The sequence below is a fragment of the Carcharhinus amblyrhynchos genome, chromosome 17, assembly GCF_965287045.1.
Source record: "Carcharhinus amblyrhynchos chromosome 17, sCarAmb.v2.hapA, whole genome shotgun sequence".
NCBI classification, from domain to species: Eukaryota; Metazoa; Chordata; class Chondrichthyes; order Carcharhiniformes; family Carcharhinidae; genus Carcharhinus; species Carcharhinus amblyrhynchos.
This window is the reverse complement of record NC_137340.1, coordinates 32559531-32578720: the sequence shown is the minus strand read 5'-3', so window position 1 is coordinate 32578720 and position 19190 is coordinate 32559531. Positions and strand designations below refer to the sequence as shown.

Below are 19190 nucleotides of genomic sequence, written 5' to 3'. Positions count from 1 at the left end.
TGAGTTTCTTGAAAAGCTATTCGTATAGTAGAGTTTAGTAAAAGCAGAGCGACTTGGATATCAACTTACTAATTTCCATTTTTAATTGCCTCGACTTGGAAATTGCTGTTTGATTTACTCCTTAGAAACAGTAAACACTGAGCCTCAGCACAATTCCTCCTGCAAATCCTGAGCTGTTGATTTGTGACAGAACCACATGTGTGGCTTATAGGTCAGATTTGGCTGTGTTTGCTCTAATGATCTCACTAAATGGCATAACAGACTCTAGGGCAGTGATGGGCAACCTTGGCTAGTGTGTGAGCCTGATGAGTGGCCCTCCTTCATCTCAGTGAGCCGCAAGATTGAGATCGGGCTTGCTCACTAACCATGACCCCACGAATAAGATTAAATACATTTAATGCGTACTTAATATTTCATAAATTATAAAAAGTGCTTAATCAGTTATATATCAATAGAAGTATCATTAACTTCAGATGGCAAAAACAAAATAAATATTTACACTTTGGACACAGAGGGAGTACACGGCTCTCAATCAAAGTTGTATGTACTCAGCATGTTCCTCACTACACTTGCCCTTGTTTTACATGTGTGTAACTTTGGCCACACCAGTCCAAAAAAAATTGCATGGATGGAAATCAGCTGACTGTGGCAACCCTGTGCATACGCAATGGTCAACAAAACGCCTCACAGGCCACACTCGGAACCCAGATGAGCCGCATGTGGCCCTCGGGCTGCAGGTTGCCCTCCTCAGCTCTAGGGGCTAAATGGCCAAACCCTGGTCTTGTACTTCTAATGATTGTTGTGTAAGCTCACTCGTGAAAAGTGGTGATTGGCAAAATACTAAAGATTGGTGACATGCACAAAACAATAATCTTGTATGTGTTTTTACTTTTTCTTAAGAGTGTCAGCGCAGAAATTCTACTCACCATCATCTCCTGTCTTCCTGAAACACTAGGTTATCTGACTTCTTTCTTCAAAATTAATATTTTCTGGTCTGACTCTTGTATTAATATTTCATCATAGCCTGACACCTTAATTGCCTGTCCCAACCCTGGTGTGGAATTATCCAACTGAACTTGGCATTGACTCCTACTGAGCTGAAATGAATAGCATTAATACATAAAGTGAAGGGAAGAACTTCCAAATCTGAAATTCCAAAACTATCAGCTCAGATACAATCTTTTTTCACAGCGTTATTTTGCTGCAGACAGGAATTGGTTGAATTTTTCCTTCTAGTTACCTTTGTTTTCATTTGGCTACGTTTGGCTTATAGTGACACAGTCCCTTTGCCCACCAGACAGCAGAAGGATAATCAACCCTCATTACCTTAAATCAATATTTTCCAGTTCTAAGCCACTCTGTCTTTAATCCTGGTTCCCTAGTTGCCTTTGCTAACAGCGTAATAATGGGTCATGTTGAAGCTTGGAGAATGGGATTCACATGGGAGAATTTGTATCTCTTGGGGAAAATCCCAGCTGTATACTTTCTCATTTGTTATTACCTATATATCTCTTGGCTTTGTAGAACTTGAAGCCAATGGAAAACGCTTTTTTTCTGTACTGTGCTGCTGAGCATGATCTTGCCTGTTAAACATTAAAAAATGACACCGGTTGAATGAGGAAGATTGTTGTGGATCAGGTTGAAATCAACAGGAATACTTTATGTTCAGCTTTTTAGGAAAGCGTACAACATTGGAGGATTATGGATGAGGAAGGGTATTCTGCCAATTTCAGTTGGTCCATGTAAAATGATCCTAAAGTTCTCCCATCTAACTTGTTTTTAACACAAGTACAAAACAATGGTGGAAAATCTCAGCAGGTCTGACAGCATCTGCAGAGTGACAAAGGAACAGCCTGATGAAGGAACAACCAGTTCCGAAAGCTAGTGGCGTTTGCTACAAATAAACCTGTTGGACTTTAACCTGGTGTTGTGAGACTTCTGACTGTGTTTACCCCAGTCCAACGCCAGTATCTCCACAGCATCTGCGGAGACAGAAGAGAGTCAACGTTTTGTGTCTAGGTGACCCTTGGGAGGAAAGAGTCAGCATTTATTTATGTTATGAAAGTAGGGAGGAGTGTGCACCTGCTGAGATTTTCCAGCATTTTTCTGTCTCTGTTCCTGATTCCAGCATCCGCAGTATTTTGCATTTATTGTAGTGTTTTTAAGGTTGTCATCTATAGTATTTTTGATCTGAAAGTCCATTCTGTGTGCTAAACACTCTGTAGAATAACTTTGATTTGATTTATTACTGTCACATGTATTGGTATACAATGAAAATTATTTTTCTTGTGTGCTATGCAAAGTATACTGTTCATAGAATACATACAGGAGAAGCAGTTGACTGAGTCAAGAGATGGGAAGCATTCTTCCTGGTTGTATCACAGCTTGATATGGCTCCTGCTCTAAGACCGCAAGCAATTACAAAGGGTCGTGAATGTAGCCCAGTCCATCACTCAAACCAGCCTCCCTTCCATTGACACTGTCTACACTTGGAAAAGCAGCCAGCATAATCAAGGACTGCACACATCCGTCAGAAGAAGATACAAAAATCTGAGCTCGTGTACCAACTGACTCAAAAATAGCCTCTTCCCTGCTGCTGTCAGACTTTTGAATGGGCCTACCTCACATTAAGTTGATCTTTCTCTACACCATAGCTATGACTGTAACATTACTCTTGCATTCTTTCCTTTCCTTCTCTATGTACAGTATGTTTTGTCTGTATAGCATGCAAGAAATAATACTTCTCACTGTGTGCTAATACATGTGACAATAATAAGTCGAATCAAAAAAGCTGGTTCACATGATGGTCTTGGCTGCATTGAGAACTCTTTGTAGTTTCCTGAGATCTTGATCAGAGCGGGAGCCATACCAAGCAGTAATGCATCTGGATGCTTTCTATGATGCATCTGTAAAAATTGGTGAGCATCATAGCTTTCTGAGAAAGTAGAGCCATTGGCAGACTAAATTTAATGCAGACAAATGTATCTTATCGCACATAGTCTGGTAAAATGGCCAACATGAGCTTTATGTGAATGGTGTTGTAATTGTCACAGATGAAGCTTTACCTGGAATAAGCTGCCAGAGATGATAGTAGAGGCAGGTACAATTTTGTCTTTTAAAAAGCATTTAGATAATTACGCAGGTACAATGAGTATCGAGGGATATGGATCAAATGCAGGCAATTGGGATTAGTTTAAGGGTTTATAAAGAAAGGGTGGCAAGGGCAAGTTGGACCCAAGGGCCTGTTTCCATGCTGTAAACCTCTATGACTTGAATTTACATTGTTTTGTTAGGAACTGTTTTCGGTCCAGAGGTTGCAACAGTGTTACATTTGCCTGTTTCCAATCTACTGGTTATTTCCCAGTGTCTGCAGATTCCCTCAAATCAAGTCCCAATACCCCTCAAACCTCTCTGTTCGCCTTGTGTCAAGGAATAAATACTGTACATTTTTGGGAATTTATTGTTTTTCAGAATCTTAATGATTCTTGTATCTGAACTATTAATTTTGCCCAGGTTAGCTGCTACTTTCTGACAAGAAGAAGACTTTAATTATGCCTGCACAAAGTCCTTTGAAAAAATATCGATTGATATACCCTTTCTTTTCAGGCAACTGTGGGGCAGTCGATGTTACCACCCCCTGCTTCCAAACCTATTTCAACAGCAATACAACCTTTACTGAACTTGCCGTATAACTTCTACGAATCTGTGCGGCCCCATTGGTTCTACTGCAAGCTGGTGGAAGGCAAACCAATCTGGATGCCATTCAGCTTTCTGGACACAGCAAAACTCGAGGATGTTTACAACTCCAGTGAGTAGGAAAAAACTATTTGTCTGATTTTTAAAGCTGTTGTGTAACCTGTGTGTTCTCAGACTAAAGACAACTTCAGTCCAATAGCTTATGCACTTTGTGACTCTTGCACATTTCCATTTTTGTCCAGTATCAAGTTGCATAGTGTCCAGAATGAGGTTGACTTGTCTCAATCAGATCTAGCATTATTGAATTGCTGTTGTGTGTTGATTAAAGTGTTCTTTACTGCAGAAAATTATTTACTTGCATTAAATCTGACATGCAGCCATCCAAGCGTTATGTATCTGCTGTAATAGTTTTATCCTCAACGACTATTGAAATAAATCACTTGGAATAGTTTTAGAATCTTTTGTTTCCTATACTTTTTCCTTGATGAGCTGTCGATGTACAACAAATGAATCATTTGCAACCATATCATAAAGAAGCTATTTTCAATACTTTGGCCATATTAACATTTCAGCTAATCACAGTAGTGGTCTATGGCTGCTTGGTATTTCATGTAGACAGCCACATATGTGTGATTGTAAATGGCTGGTGTTAGTAGCGTATGTGGTAGCCATATTTGTGAAGCCCATCTTTGCTCTGCTCAACACCTGCCCATGGAGATGAATTACGAACAGGAAAGCTACATTTAATGTCCCCATCCTTATTATGTGGATGTGCCAGCGTTGGACTGGGGTAAACACAGTAAAAAGTCTGACAACACCAGGTTTAAGTCCAACCGATTTATTTGATAGTACGCTCACTAGCTTGTGAGTGTACTATCAAATAAATCGGTTGGACTTAAACCTGGTGTTGTCAGACGTTTTACTGTGCCCATCCTTATTGCCAAGCTGCCTAATCTTGGGTAAATGAGATAAGTAAGCACATACTAGATTATCAAATCTGGGAATTTTATTGATGATTAATACGCTATTAGGGATACTTTTCTACTGAACTGTCAGGATCTTACACTATAATGAAATTTAAAGATCATTCTTTAGAATTATTAATTGGAGAAGAAAAATTACGTTTTTAAAAACTGAGAAATGTAAAGGATGTGTACTTATGACATAAATCAACCTATTATTCTCTAGTAACTTTTAAAAGTTCTGGTACTTTTCAATAAACCTTTGAATTTGCTACTAGCCTAATATATATGGTATTGGTTGAAATATTTAGTGTGAGAATGGATGGTATTGAACTAATTTAAATTCTACTTTGCTTGAACAATGCCCTTTGGACACAACCACTTCCATGATAAAAGTTATGAAACAATGTACATAGCACTCAGTTTGAATGGTGGTTGTTGCTGAACAGTACAGAAAATTGACTCTGGTTTTACTCCCCAAAGTTTAAGTTAATTTATTATTGTCACAAGTAGGCTTATAATAACACTGCAATGAAGTTACTGTGAAAATTCCCTAGTCGCCACACTGGCGCCTGTTTGGGTGTGCTGAGGGAGAATTTAGCATGGCTGACATACCTTGGACTGTTGGAGGAAAGCGGAGCACCAGAGGAAATCCATGCAGATACTGGGAGAACGTGCAAACCCTGCACAGACAGTGACGCAAACCAGGAATCAAACACGGGTCCCTGACGCTATGAGGCATCAGTGCTAACACTGTGCCACCATGCCACTCTAAATTTACAACATTAGCTGTTTGAGTACAAAAATGCTTATTTCGATCATCATAACCAGTTGTTTGTATTTTGTTGCATATATACACAATGCTTTTGATTTTATGACCCATGTGGACTGGAACAAAGACATGTTATGCTGCTTGATAACAATGTCAGTCAGCGCAAACTTGCAGTTTAGTCTCTCGCCACAGTCTATGTTGACTGCTGTCACAGCATATTGTCTTTGTAATTTAATTTTTATTGTATTCTTTACAGTTCATTTATCCTCAACAATGGGTTAAGTCAAAGGGATGTGACTAATTTTCCCATGGTATAAGCACAACTGATAAATAGAATAAAATGCATATTGGCAGACATTTTTTAAAAGGCTACAGTGTTGATCTACTGAGTGGGAAATCCACATTTTGAATTCCATTCTCACCTGGTCATCATTGAGCTGTTTGTGGTTTTGTAATGTTGACCTGCTTTGTGTCACTGTGTGAAGGAAAAATAAGGCAGTGAGGGAACCTATCTTGCACCAATGTGTGACATTATATTAACCAGGTAAGTGTCATATACCTAAATGCCCAAATTGGGAGATAAAAGGAAACTTCCCCTCCTTTCACCTCAGCGTAAGATAATTGAGGATAAGTCAAGTCATTTGGCCCACTTCAGTTTATTTACCTGAGAAGTCTGTGCTTGCAATATCTAGTTAGTTCTTCAATCCAGTGTCCATTACCCTTATCTAAAAAAGCCCATTCTATTTGGATAAGATATTGGTTCTAAATTTCAGTTTTACTCTTTTGAAATGGTGTCACCTTGCCCTACTCCTTCAATTTAGTTTGAAATAACTATCTGGATTTATCTTTTTCACAGTATTTACCTCCCTTTAAGCACTTTTCTAATACCTTTAGGGTTGAAAATTCTACTTTTTTGAGGTATTTCCTCATAAAAGTTTTGTATAATTTGTTTTCTTGCATTATTATTGACCAGTTTGAAGTGAGGAAATAAATTAAAAGCCAGCCATTGACAACAAAAAGATATTTAACCAACAGAAGGATGACAGGAGCAAGAATTTTAAAAATAATAACAACATAGAATTCTTATTTTTGATGTCGTTTTGATCATTATCCAGATCATTTTTACAGACTTGAAATGTTTACGAGCGCAGGACAAATGCCATTTAGTCAGCTTGGTCACCACCATTTTTGTCATACAAAAGATTACTTTTCCTGGTTGTATAACTGTTATTTAGAGTACTTATTTTGCATTTATTGACAATTTTCTGTACAAAATCTAAAATAACTCTTAATTTAAAACTTTCAGTACAACCAGATCCAGAAAATGTGATAGTGTCCACTGATGGAGGCCGCTATGATATTCATTTGTATGATCGTACGCGGCATGCTGTATACTGGGAAGAGGAACCATCTGAAGTGCGACGCTGTACGTGGTTTTACAAGGGGGACATGGACAGCAGGTTTATTCCTTATTCTGAGGAATTCAGTGAGAAGTTGGAGGTACAGTATCCCATGGAGCTATACTCAGCTGCCATTTAAAATTATATGAAAAATGTTAGCATCTGCCAGCAATCCCTGGTCAGTAATTCACAAAGAACTGCATGTATCTTGTATCAAAGAGTAAAACAAAGAAAATCAACAGGGATTTTGCATTTACATTGGTTATATTGACATGTATTCATGTCTTAAACTACAATTAATCTTTTTCCTAGTAGTTAATTACAGGGCAATCTACAGCTGTCCTGGTGAAAGAAAATGTAGATCACCTAATCTCAGGTATCTAAATGATTCTGTTGTACTTTTTCAGTGATTAAATCTGTGAATCTTAAGAAAATTTATACCGATTTCAGCTGCAGCAGTGATTCCACTCGGACACCTTCAGTTGCTCACATCATGTACATTGCTTAAGGTGCATATTAATCATTTTATGAAGACACATGGATAACCTATACAGAATCATACAAAGACTTCATATAGATTGCTCCTACTGCTAGTGATTGGTCTTTGTGTGAAGTAACCAAAATAGCAATGGCAATGATAGTAGCAGATGTGATGTAGGTTTGTGCACAGCAATCCTGCATAAAGAAAACAAACCAACAGTGCTTCACGGGGAGAACATGTGAGCCTTTCCTATTCTCTTTACAACATGTCATTGTCATGAATAACCTGGCAGTTGATTTTGAAAATTCAAATCTTTACCTTGTTGGTGCATGATGCAGCTTGAAGAAAATATATTTTGCCTTTAAGTGACAGAGTTACTGATAACATACTTGGATAGCATTTATGTTGTAAATCTGCCAGATTCAACCAACTTAAGGGTGTTATGAATTCTTGATAAAATAACTAAAGCCTTTTATTAAATCCAAGACTGAATATACTGATTTTAAAATTAATCCCAATAATACCTCCTGCATGCTCATCTTAAAATTGGGGCTAAACCCTAGAAATATCAGAATTATGTATATTGTGGTTATGATGTGAGGCCTGCTGCTATTTTCCTTACTTGGTCCAAATCATGTAACTCGTATTCACCCAGAGTTGCCCTCATCTTCTACATTTTTTGAGATGCATATTATTTTATGAACAGAATGAAAACAGTCTTGTTTGTTTTTGCACAGAGTTTGTATTTCTTTCCAAAATTGTTCTGTTGGCTAAATGGCTTTTTGTTCTTTTTGAATCTGATGCAAAATTAATTTGCCCATACCTGGTTTTACCAGCTATTTGTTTTTATTTTAAAATCTAACTTTGAGATTTGTGGGGCGGGGAGAAGAGGAATCGAAAATCGGAAGGCCGATACTCTTGATCGCAGATCATATACGGTCACTCTTGATTCCTAGTGTTATTCCACACTATGCATTGCTTGCATTGCATTGTATGTTATAAGTGTCACAGTCTGTCTGAGACAATCTGTCTTTCTACAAAAGTTGTGGATCCTTGTGCGAGTTCCACTAATGTTGCACTATTTCATTGTTCTGACTGGAGACTGAAGCAGTCAGAAAATTTCTGACAATACTTCGAACCCCATCATGCATAATTTAAGATGACATCTGATTGCAGCATCAAAAGAATGCTGCATTGAGACAAGTTTAGCCTTCTGGGTGAGATATTAACAGCTTGGATGGATTTAACAAATCCCATCCCACTATTTTTGAAACAGAACATAGTTTTACCAGTGTCCCAATCGACATTCTTCCTCCTCAGATGCTCTAGGATGGTTGCTCATGATTTGTATATAGTTTATATTACGTCACTATTTCTCTATCTGCAATAATTATGTTTATCAAATTAATATGTCATAGATAAACTTTGTTTTGTGGAGTGTTGTTTCAGCTTAAGAGGGTGATATAGGACATAAGAACCTGTGAAGTAGGAGCAAGAGTAAGCCATGCAGCCTCTTAAGCCTGCTCCACCATTCAATAAAATCACACTTCTAAGCAAAAGTTAATTGCTCACGTTAATTGTTCAATTCAATAATTTTATTTTACTTGGGAGTTTCAATTTTCCAAGGGACCATGTGTTAATATTATAAATGACAATCAAGTACCATTCTACTTCCGGGGTGCCACGTGGCATTTAAAAATTTGTGAACCTGTTAATTTACAGTCATTGCAATAGTCATTTGAACAAATCCACTTTGGTACATCTTGGTATATAAAGCTTAAAGCAAATTATAAATTTTCGTTTAATCTTAAAATAATTTTGATTTGTTGAGGAAAGCAAATTTAAAGTCTTGCCTAATTTATCTCTTGTTTTTCAGGGAGAATATAAAAAGACTGTAACTACCAACCAGTGGCATAAAAGACTTGAGTTCTCTAGTGGAGAAACTATTGTTATGCATAATCCAAAGGTATGGTTCTGCATTAATGCAATAATTTGTTATTTTTAAAGTAATATCATTGATGTAAAGATACGGGCTTGCTTCTGTTATCATGGGATATAATTGATTCAGTTCTCAGTGATGTTGTTCTGGTAGAAGAAAGCAAGGTTCCATATTTACATTTGCTGCAACAGGCTCAGTCATCCCAAAAGAAGAGCCATATATCCATAACTGGCCTGTGTTGCTCTTGGAATGAGATGCAAGAGCTGCTTATTCCATAGCTTTCCAGTAATTGATGAAGACTTCTTCTAACAGTGTAAGTGCTTATGTTGGCTTTGAGATTTTTCAGATGGTTAAATGATAAAGGCACTGCATGAACTATATTGTATCAACTGAAATCCTAGTTTCAATCTTGAAATGTGTGCTGAATTACCTAATCTCAGGTAACATAATTTTGAGGGTGCAGTAGCCCCCTGGGCTATGAACGGATGGGGTGAGGAGGTGACTGGTGTGGGGGAAATGGTCCAAGTTCTCATGGTCACTGTCCAGCATCCCTTGTTGAAAAATGTACATGTGTGGACATCGGGTAGGAATAGGATTGGACAGACCCACCCTCTTGCAGTCAAATAGCTTTCTCATACCTGTAATCAAGGCAAAAATAAAAACAAAAGAGTGTCTGGGTGATGTACCGGTGCTTAGGAACACTGTTCTCAAGATCACTTATGCAAGGATGTTTTGGCCTTGGAGGGAGTGCAGAGGAGGTTTACTAGGCTGATACCGGAGTTGAGGGGGTTGAACTATGAGGAGAGGCTGAATAAACTAGGCTCGTACTCGTTAGAGTTTAGAAGAATGAGGGGAGATCTCATTGAGACATATAAGATGATGAATGGGATGGATAGGATAGAGGTGGAGAGGCTCTTCCCGCTCAGAAAGGATGGTAGAACTAGAGGGCACAGCCTCAAGATAAGGGGGGGGAAGTTTAGAACAGAGTTGAGGAGGAACTTCTTCACTCAAAGGGTGGTGAATCTCTGTAATTCTCTGCCCGTTGAAGTGGTGGAGGCTGCCTCGCTAAATATATTTAAGACGCGGGTAGATAGGTTTTTGATAGGCAAAGGGATTAAGGGTTATGGGGAGAAGGCGGGAAAGTGGAACTGAGCCACGACAGATCAGTCATGATCTTATTGAATGGTGGGGCAGGCTCGAAGGGCCAGATGGCCTACTCCTGCTCCTATTTCTTATGTTCTAAGAAGTGGTGATTCTACTAAGGCTGAATTAATTGCCCTTTCCAGTTTCCTTGATAGATTGATGGAGTTCCTCATACAATTATTCCTACCACTAGATGGCTTGCTTTGACCATTTAAGACAACATTAAGAGCAATCAAGGTTGTATGGAACGATAGTCGACTCTAAATTGTGAGAGTGTAGGTAAAAAGGTCCCTTCCTTGAAGGACCTCAGATTGATTTTTGTGGTGGTTGAACAGTTTTCTTGTCTTTCCCTGGTTGTTACTCACAAATTACCAAATTTAGTAGTTTATCAGGGAGGTGATGGCCTTGTGGTATTATCCAGAAACTCACCTAATGTTCTGGGGACCAGGGTTCGAATCCCGCCATGGCAGATTGCGGAACTTGAATTCAAGAAAAAATATTTGGAATTAAGAATCTACTGATGACCACGAAACTGTTCTCGATTGTTAGAAAAACCCATCTGGTTCACTAATATCCTGTAGGGAAGAAAATTTGCTGGCCTTACCTGGTCTGGCCTGGTGTGACTTCAGAGCCACAGCAATGTGGTTAACTCTCAGCTGCCCTCCGAGGGCAACCAGGGATGGGCAATAAATGCTGGCCAGCCAGCAATGCCCATGTTCTATTCATTCATTTAAAAAAAAAAATCACCTTTGTTCATAGAATTTCTGTAGTGCAGAAGGAGGCGGTTTGGCCCATTGAGCCTGTGCCGACTGCAACCCAACCCAGGCCCTATTCCTGTAACTATGCATTTTCACCCTGCTAGTTCCCCTGATATTAAGGGGCAACTTAGCATGGCCAATCAACATGGCCTGCAATTAGATGCGCAATAGTTACAGATTACTATAGGCAATTTTAATCATAAATGTGAACACCAATTTATAATGTAAAGGATTGACAGGAAATGCATACAAATGCAAGGTTTATAACAACATTTAAGGCACTATTCTCAGGAGAGAGAAAAAAAAGCTACGCTGTTAAGAAAAGTGTGAAGTGTTGCTTAATTGTTTTAACTTTCACTTGTTTTATATTGATTCTATTTTAAACCCTATTTTGATGCCTTTCACCCTTCACAGTAACGATACATTTTAAAAATTCAAGCTAATATGATTGTTTCTAGGTCATAGTTCAGTTTCAGGCTTCTGCACAACCCGATGAATGGGGAACGACGCCAGATGGGCAGACTCGGCCCAGAGTGGTCAAACGTGGGATTGATGACGACCATGATGAGATTCCTGAAGGTACGAGCCTGATCACAGCTCTTTATCTCCAGATAGATAACTGGAATCAGATTACAAATTGATCTGAATAAATGAATTTGAACTTTCAGTGCGAAAGCAAATCTTTGCAGAGTGTTTTTATTACATTTTAAATCTAATGACTGTCTTCCCCAGAGTTTTCTTAATACTAAATTCTTACAGTATTGTCCTGTCCTTGGCCATCTCATTGTTCAGAGGTCTATCATTTACAAAAATTGATGCTGATTCGCCAAAAATTGACTTTTTGACCACTTAGTTTTTGGTGGGGGGAATTTCTGGCTGTGCTCACCCCAAAACTGGAAAATCCTGCCTGAGGTCAATGCACCTTTCCATGGTCCACCCTTTACCCAATGTAATTCCTATGGAGGGCAGAACAGGATAATATGCCCCTCTATTGAAGAAATGCTTGATCTTGCTTTCATAAGGGGATTACATCTGGAGTTACATAATCATCATAAGAACATAAGAAATAGGAGCAGGAGTAGGCCATCTAGCCCTTCGAGCCTGCCCCACCATTCAATAAGATCATGGCTGATCTGAAGTGGATCAATTCCACTTTCCCGCTTTCTCCCCATAATCCTTAATTCCCCTGTCTATCAGAAACCTATCTACCCGTGACTTAAATATATTCAGTGAGGTAACCTCCACCACTTCAACGGGCAGAGAATTCCAGAGATTCACCACCCTTTGAGTGAAGAGGTTCCTCCTCAACTCCAATCTAAACTGCCCCCCCCTCCCCCCCCCCCCCAAATCTTGAGGCTGTGTCCTCTAGTCCTGCTATCCTTTCTAAGCAGGAAGAATCTCTATACCTCTACCCTGTCTATCCCCTTCATTACCTTATATGTCTCTATAAGATTCCCCCCTCAGCATTCTAAACTCCAACAAGTACAGACCCAGTCTATTTAGTCTCTCTTCATAGGCTAATCCCCCCATGTCTGGTATCAGCCTAGTGAACCTTCTCTGCACTCCCTCCAAGGCCAATGCAGAGAAGGTTATCACCACATTTTTGAGTAATACTTTTTATATGAATGTTTTATGAAAAATCTCATGCTCGTGGTACAGGTTAAGAATATCTATTTTGTGGAAAATTTCTAGTTTGGTTAGTTGTTTCCTTTTATTAACCTAGGTGAGCTGCCGCTGGTTAATCATCTGGTGTTTATGGCACATGGAATTGGACCTGTATGTGACCTGCGTTTCAGAAGCATTGTTGAATGTGGTAGGTCTGTTTGCTGACAATGAGTTTTTCCTTCCTGCAAATTTGTCATTGCTTCTTTAATAATATTTGCAGGAAATCTGCATTTAATTAGTGTGGTCAAGGAATTTAGGGCAAGTTTTTTTTTTCTAAACCTTTTAGTTCCAGAAATTATTAGGAATTTGGTGATATTTAACCAATTGAAAGGATTTTTTAACAGATCAGTGCAAAAACAGCTCAGGAGCTGGGGAGAATATTTCATGAATATGTAGCATTCCAATATCCATTTGTCTCAAACTAATGGAAGGAGGCTGCAAAAAAGGTGATTTGGTTTAAAATATTTTCTCCTGGCCTTTGATCCTCATATGTATAAGTACATGATTTCAATAATTATAATTCAGGTTTAGTAATTGAAATCTATTTTCGCCTTGTTAAAAAAAAATAGCTCAGCAGGCATCATAGGCTTCATAATTGAGTTTTACTTTTAGGTTAATCAGATTTATACTTGCTCCAGTTTTTTTTTTAAATAATTGAAGTTGTACAACGTACATTGCTATTAAATGAAGCTTTTAATTTTGCTCCAGTAGTGTGGAGATTTATGTGGTAATTAATGCTGCAATGATCATGGCAATTTTTCTCATCTTAATAATGAAGGTCAGCCCTGTTCTCCCACTAGGGTAGTTCTGAAATCATATTCTATGCTTCTTCCCCAAAGAGTCTCCCTGTTTCATTTTGGTCAGGAAGCTTAAATTTCTGTTTTATTCAGCAAGTTACATCACGTTTACTGGATGTTGTACAGCTTTATTTATGTATATCAAATATACACAGTTGTTCTTTTTATCACTTTTAGCCTCAGTCTTATCTTTTCCTTTTCTATAAAGTTGCACTTGTTATGTTAGAGTGTCAATCTCCCAAATTATGAGCTCACTTTTTATTGCATGTACAGAAAGAACCCTTCAACCTCAACCCAAATGTCACAGCAATATTATATTTAGCCATTTGGTGGCAGTGTGGCATAGAGGATAATGTGAACATTTCATCTCAAAAATATTTATAAATTCTCATTGTAGGAACAGATGAAAATTTTGAGGGAAGGGTAAATAATTTTATTAAAGATGGGCAATTTTTTGTGTATCAAACATAATGTTTTCAGTGGTAGCATGTCAAGTATGCTGTTACTTGTACTGTTGCCCCTGAGTCAAATGCTTGTGGGTTCAAGCCCCATTATACATAATCTAAGATGGCATCTGTTTGGAGTATCAAGACAGTGCTGCATTGGGACAAGTTTAGCCTTTTGGGCGTGATATTAAATGGAGGCCCATTCCAACAGCTTGGATGGATTTACCAAATCCCATTCCACTATTTTTTAAGAAGAACATGGTTTTACCATATTTGTCCTGGTCAACATTCTTCCTCCATCAACAACGGAAAGAAATTCTTCAACTATTATATTGAATATATTTAAGGTTGGAATAAAATTTTTTGGTGTCTTGGGGAATTAAGAAATATGGACAGCAGGTAGAAAAGTGTGGAAAAATAACCATTATTTTGAGACGTATAAGATGATGAATGGGATGGATAGGATAGAGGTGGAGAGACTCTTCCTGCTCAAAAAAGACAGTAGGACTAGGGGGCACAGCCTCAAGATAAAAGGGGGGCGGTTTAGAACGGAGTTGAGGAGGAACTTCTTCACTCAAAGGGTGGTGAATCTCTGGAATTCTCTGCCCGTTGAAGTGGTGGAGGCTGCCTTGCTAAATATTTTTAAGACGCGGGTTGATGGGGTTTTTGATAAGAGAGGGGATTAAGGGTTATGGGGAGAGGGCGGGAAAGTGGAACTGAGCCACGACAGATCAGCCATGATCTTATTGAATGGCGGGGCAGGCTCGAAGGGCTAGATGGCCTACTCCTGCTCCTATTTCTTATGTTCTTATGTTCTTATGTTCATTACTTTGGTGCTCATGGGAATATGATGTACCTTATCTGACTATCCATGATGATTGCACTTAAACTGATCTGTTGACTATAAAGTAGTTTGGGGGTGTCTAAAGGACTTAATATTATCAGCACAAATCGTAATTTGAATTTTTTTGGTTCATAATAGAAATTACTAAGTCATTTATGATTTTGTGATTTATTTTTACATTGTCTTGAATACTCTGTGTGTGTGTGCATTGTCTTGTGTAATTGAGTGCTTTACTGAAAGAAAATTAGATGAATGTATTTTACTTTTCAGTAAGTCATGTGACCACTTGAAAACATTTGAGTTAAAGAACGAGGTTCAAATGCCAGTTTTTGAACTACTTTTAGAACTAGGGTTTTCTCCATCTTTAAAGCTTAATGATGAAATATTTTAGCTACGGGATGAGGTTGGAGAATTTAGAGTTATTTTTTGTGAAGCGAAGGAAATTGAGATATTTGATAGAGATGTGCAAGATTATCACAATCACTTTTTTGTTATGGCACAGAAGGAGGCCATTTGGCCCGTTATGTTTGCACTGGTTCTCCAAACAAGTATCATGAGAGAGTGCCATTCCCTTTCCCTGTATCTCTGCACATTGTTTCTGTTAAAATAATCATCTATTGCCCTCTTCTACCAGCCTCTGTCAGACTTTCAAGTCGTGCATTCCAGACCTGAAACACTCGTATGAAAAAGTTTTTTCTTGCATCATGTTTGTTTCTTTTGCAAACCACCCTTTTTTGAACAAGCCTAGATAAGGTACACAAAACCTGTTTCCAGTAGCTGACGATACAAGAGCTAGGAGCCAATTTTACCATTTGCATCTGGGCATGGAAATGTGGTTTGCTGCCATGATGAGGGGGAAGGGGGCAGAAGGTCACTATCGGTGTGGGTAGTGGGGGGGGTGGTGATGATGGGTGGATAAGGGGAACAGTTAGGTTGTGGGGATGGGATGACGTCTGTGGGGACATTGCACCCGCTTTTCGCTCCTGGGCTGCTTTATCCGCTTTTTGTGGCCTGGGAGTGATATGATAGCGGTGCGATTTTCACTTTTTTTCTAACCGCATGCGCAGTTCAGAGCTCTGATCATTTTGGGCATGCTAAGCTCTGCCCTCAGCATGATTTGGACTTGCGATTTTTTTTCAGGCTGAGTGCTAATCGGGGCACCTGAAAGCAGATTTCCAAGTGAATCTGAATTGTGCCCAGAGTCAGCACTTTGAATGAAAATGGTAAAGCAGGGCCTCAGGTGACAGATTTCTGGTTTTAGGCTAGGAATTCAAAGAGAATGGAAGCAGTTTGGAGAAGAATGTTTTTACATAGGGTAGTAAATGACTTAAATGAATTTTGTGCCAACAAAGGTGGTGGAAGAAAAATGATTAATGATTTCAAAAGGAATTTAGATGTCATTTGAGGTAAATAAACTTACTGGGGAATGGGACTGATAGGATTGCTGTACTGAGACAGTTCGGACTCAATGTCTTCCTCCATGCTGTAATAATGGAGCTCTATGAAGAATTATTTCTATCAAAGAATTGCGCAGGCTTCCAAGTTAGATAAAATCTCATTGTAACCATAAATCACACCTCTTTCCTCCCCTCCTCCATCTCATTTTTTGTAATAAGATATAATTATTTTCCCCTAAGATTTTTTATTGGAATGATTCTTTTATTTTGTACAATATGGATGCAAATATTTATAGACTCATTGTTGAACTCTGCTTTACAGTTGATGACTTCAGGAATGTTTCTCTGAAATTGCTGCACACGCACTTTAAAAAAGCAGTTGATGAGAAAAAAATCACACGGGTCGAATTCCTTCCTGTGCATTGGCACAGTGCTCTTCACGGAGATGCTACAGGAGTAGACAGGTTTGCTCTCCCATATCTATTTGGAAAAATTGTTTGCATGTAGATTTAATTTTAAAGCTGTCACCACAAACTGAATTACTCCATGTACATTTTGTTCAGGAGCATCTTTATTATAATGAATCAAGTTTATTGTCTAAAGCAAAGTTTATTTGTTTATAGCTTTAGATTTTCACTTCAAAGATCAATCCAGTGAAAGATTTAAAGATAAGATAGTGATCGGACAAAATTATTTTTATGTAGGATGAATTCTTCCCTCATTCCAAATGGCCATTCATGAAAACATGACTCTCAAAGGTGTTAGCACTTATTTAATCTGGAGGACAGGTTTCATTATTTGATAACTAGCATCTTGAATGTCAGTGGGCCCTGGGTGACTACGGAGAAATGCCCACCTTTCTAAACTTGAATTTCATTGACTTAAAGTCTCAGCATCTAAGAGAATAAAACTTGTAGGTTTCTGCTATTGGATGAACAGTTTCAGTGACTGTCAGACAACTTGACTCTTTACATTTAAACCTTTTAACCTCATTCTAATGCATGTAGTTACTTGTAATTTAAGAATCACAGTAATTTTATTTCTTCAAATTACCTACCCAAGCACTTCTAATGTTTATAATGTTTGCAAGAGTTGCTCACAATTTGAGAAAAGTTCAGATGCAATGTTACTTCAAGTCCTATTTGTGCTAACCCTGGCTCTGTTGGTAGCACTCATATCTCTATATTGGAAGATTGTGGGTTCAGATCCCACTTAAGAACAAAAATTTAGTACTCCAGTGCAGTACGAAAGGAGTGCTGCACTTTGATAGGTACAGCTTTCAGATGAGATGTTAAACTGAGGCTCAGTGGATGTATTCCACTGACATTCTTTTAGAACTAAGAACAAAGAAGAGTCCAGCACAAGAACAGACCCTTCAGCCTTCCAAACCTGTGCTGATCATGATGCCCTAACTGAAAATAAGAAAAACTTTCTGCCCTTATTTTGGTCCTTATCCCCCATTCCCTCCCTATTCATGTACCCATCCAGACATCTCTTAAATGTTGTTAATGTGCCTGCTTCAGCCATCACCTTTGGCAGTTAGTTCCAGGCACCCACCATTCTCTGCATGAAAAATGTCCCCTGCATATCTCCCTTAAACTTTCCCCATCTCGATGAAACCTGTGCCGCTTTGTAATTTAAACATCCACCCTAGGAAAAAGCACTAAGTTGATCTTTCTCTGCACCCTATCTATGACTGTAACACTACATTCTGCACTATCTCCTTTCCTTCTCTCTGAATGGTATGCTTTGTGTAGTTGCCAAGAAACAGTATTGTTCACTAATACATGTGACAATAATAAATCAAATTTAAAAGTCTCCCACATGCCAGATGTGGATTTGCCCCAAAAACCCACTCGCAATCCACATTCCCCAGTTCCTGTCTAATTTGGATGTAATTGGCCCTCGTCCAATTAAGCACTCTCATTTGAGGGCCATCTTGTCCTTATCCATGACTACCCAAAATTTTATGGTTGCTTTTCAAGACAAGCACTGGAGTTATCCTCAGTGCCTTGATCAATACCTACCCATCAGTCAACATCACAAAAATGGATTATTGTCATCCCCACAGAGACCAATAACTTAAAAAAAACTGAACTTTCAGGTGATAGCTGGAAGGATGATATAATAAAACTTTCCATTTTAGGACTTTTATTATAACAAAAAATTATAAGTATTAATTAAATACTATATAGACAACTTGCACTTCAAAGCACAAAACAGGATATTCCCCTTTTTATCCACAATCTAAAATACATTTCACAGATATATTTTACACTGTCTTTAAAGTTGACATTCAATTCTCCCAGAACCAATTTAAGGTGATACTTAGCTGCTGAGGGTTTACTTTTGTTCATTTCCTTTTTGAACTTGGGATCTTTTAATCTTAGAACTATTTTTCACAGTGAAGTATTATTCCACTAGCTCAAGCTAGGTGAGCCTTCAAGTCTCGTTTTAACACTATGATCTCTTTGAGAATGAGCTCCCACCTGCACTCCTGCATGGTGAATCACTGAGTCTTGCTGTCTCTTCATGCACTGCCTTTCTTGTATCCTGAAAGATTAACTTGTTTGAGAGTTTCAGGGTTTTCTTGGAAATCCTTCCCCTTGCAAAGTCCATCTTCATAAGCAATGTGAATCACAGCGTCTTTTACCCAGGTAGAAATTTTTTTTTAAATCTTGGAAATAAATGGAAGTTGAAAACACAACTGTTTACATCGCAACATTCTCACTTTCCTGGCATTTTGGAGACTCAGTCAATCCACTGTCAGCATATGGGCTGCAGCCATCATCCTCAAGTGTAACCCACCTTGTAACTTCGTTCCACGAAAATAATCTGGGCCACCTTCAATCTCTAACCATCCAATCACCCCAGCTTACTGCCAGGTAGT

General features: G+C 38.5%; 1 protein-coding gene across 1 annotated transcript in view; it reads left to right on the top strand.

Moving 5' to 3' along the window:
- Window positions 1–19190, top strand: part of sec23ip (SEC23 interacting protein) — a 114134-nt gene that overhangs the window by 11924 nt on the left and 83020 nt on the right. Inside the window, exons 3-8 of the mRNA XM_080205740.1 lie at window positions 3607–3808; window positions 6737–6930; window positions 9188–9277; window positions 11610–11730; window positions 12875–12964; window positions 16623–16764. Coding sequence (XP_080061866.1) covers window positions 3607–3808; window positions 6737–6930; window positions 9188–9277; window positions 11610–11730; window positions 12875–12964; window positions 16623–16764 — 839 coding nt within the window. The remainder of the gene's footprint in view (window positions 1–3606; window positions 3809–6736; window positions 6931–9187; window positions 9278–11609; window positions 11731–12874; window positions 12965–16622; window positions 16765–19190) is intronic.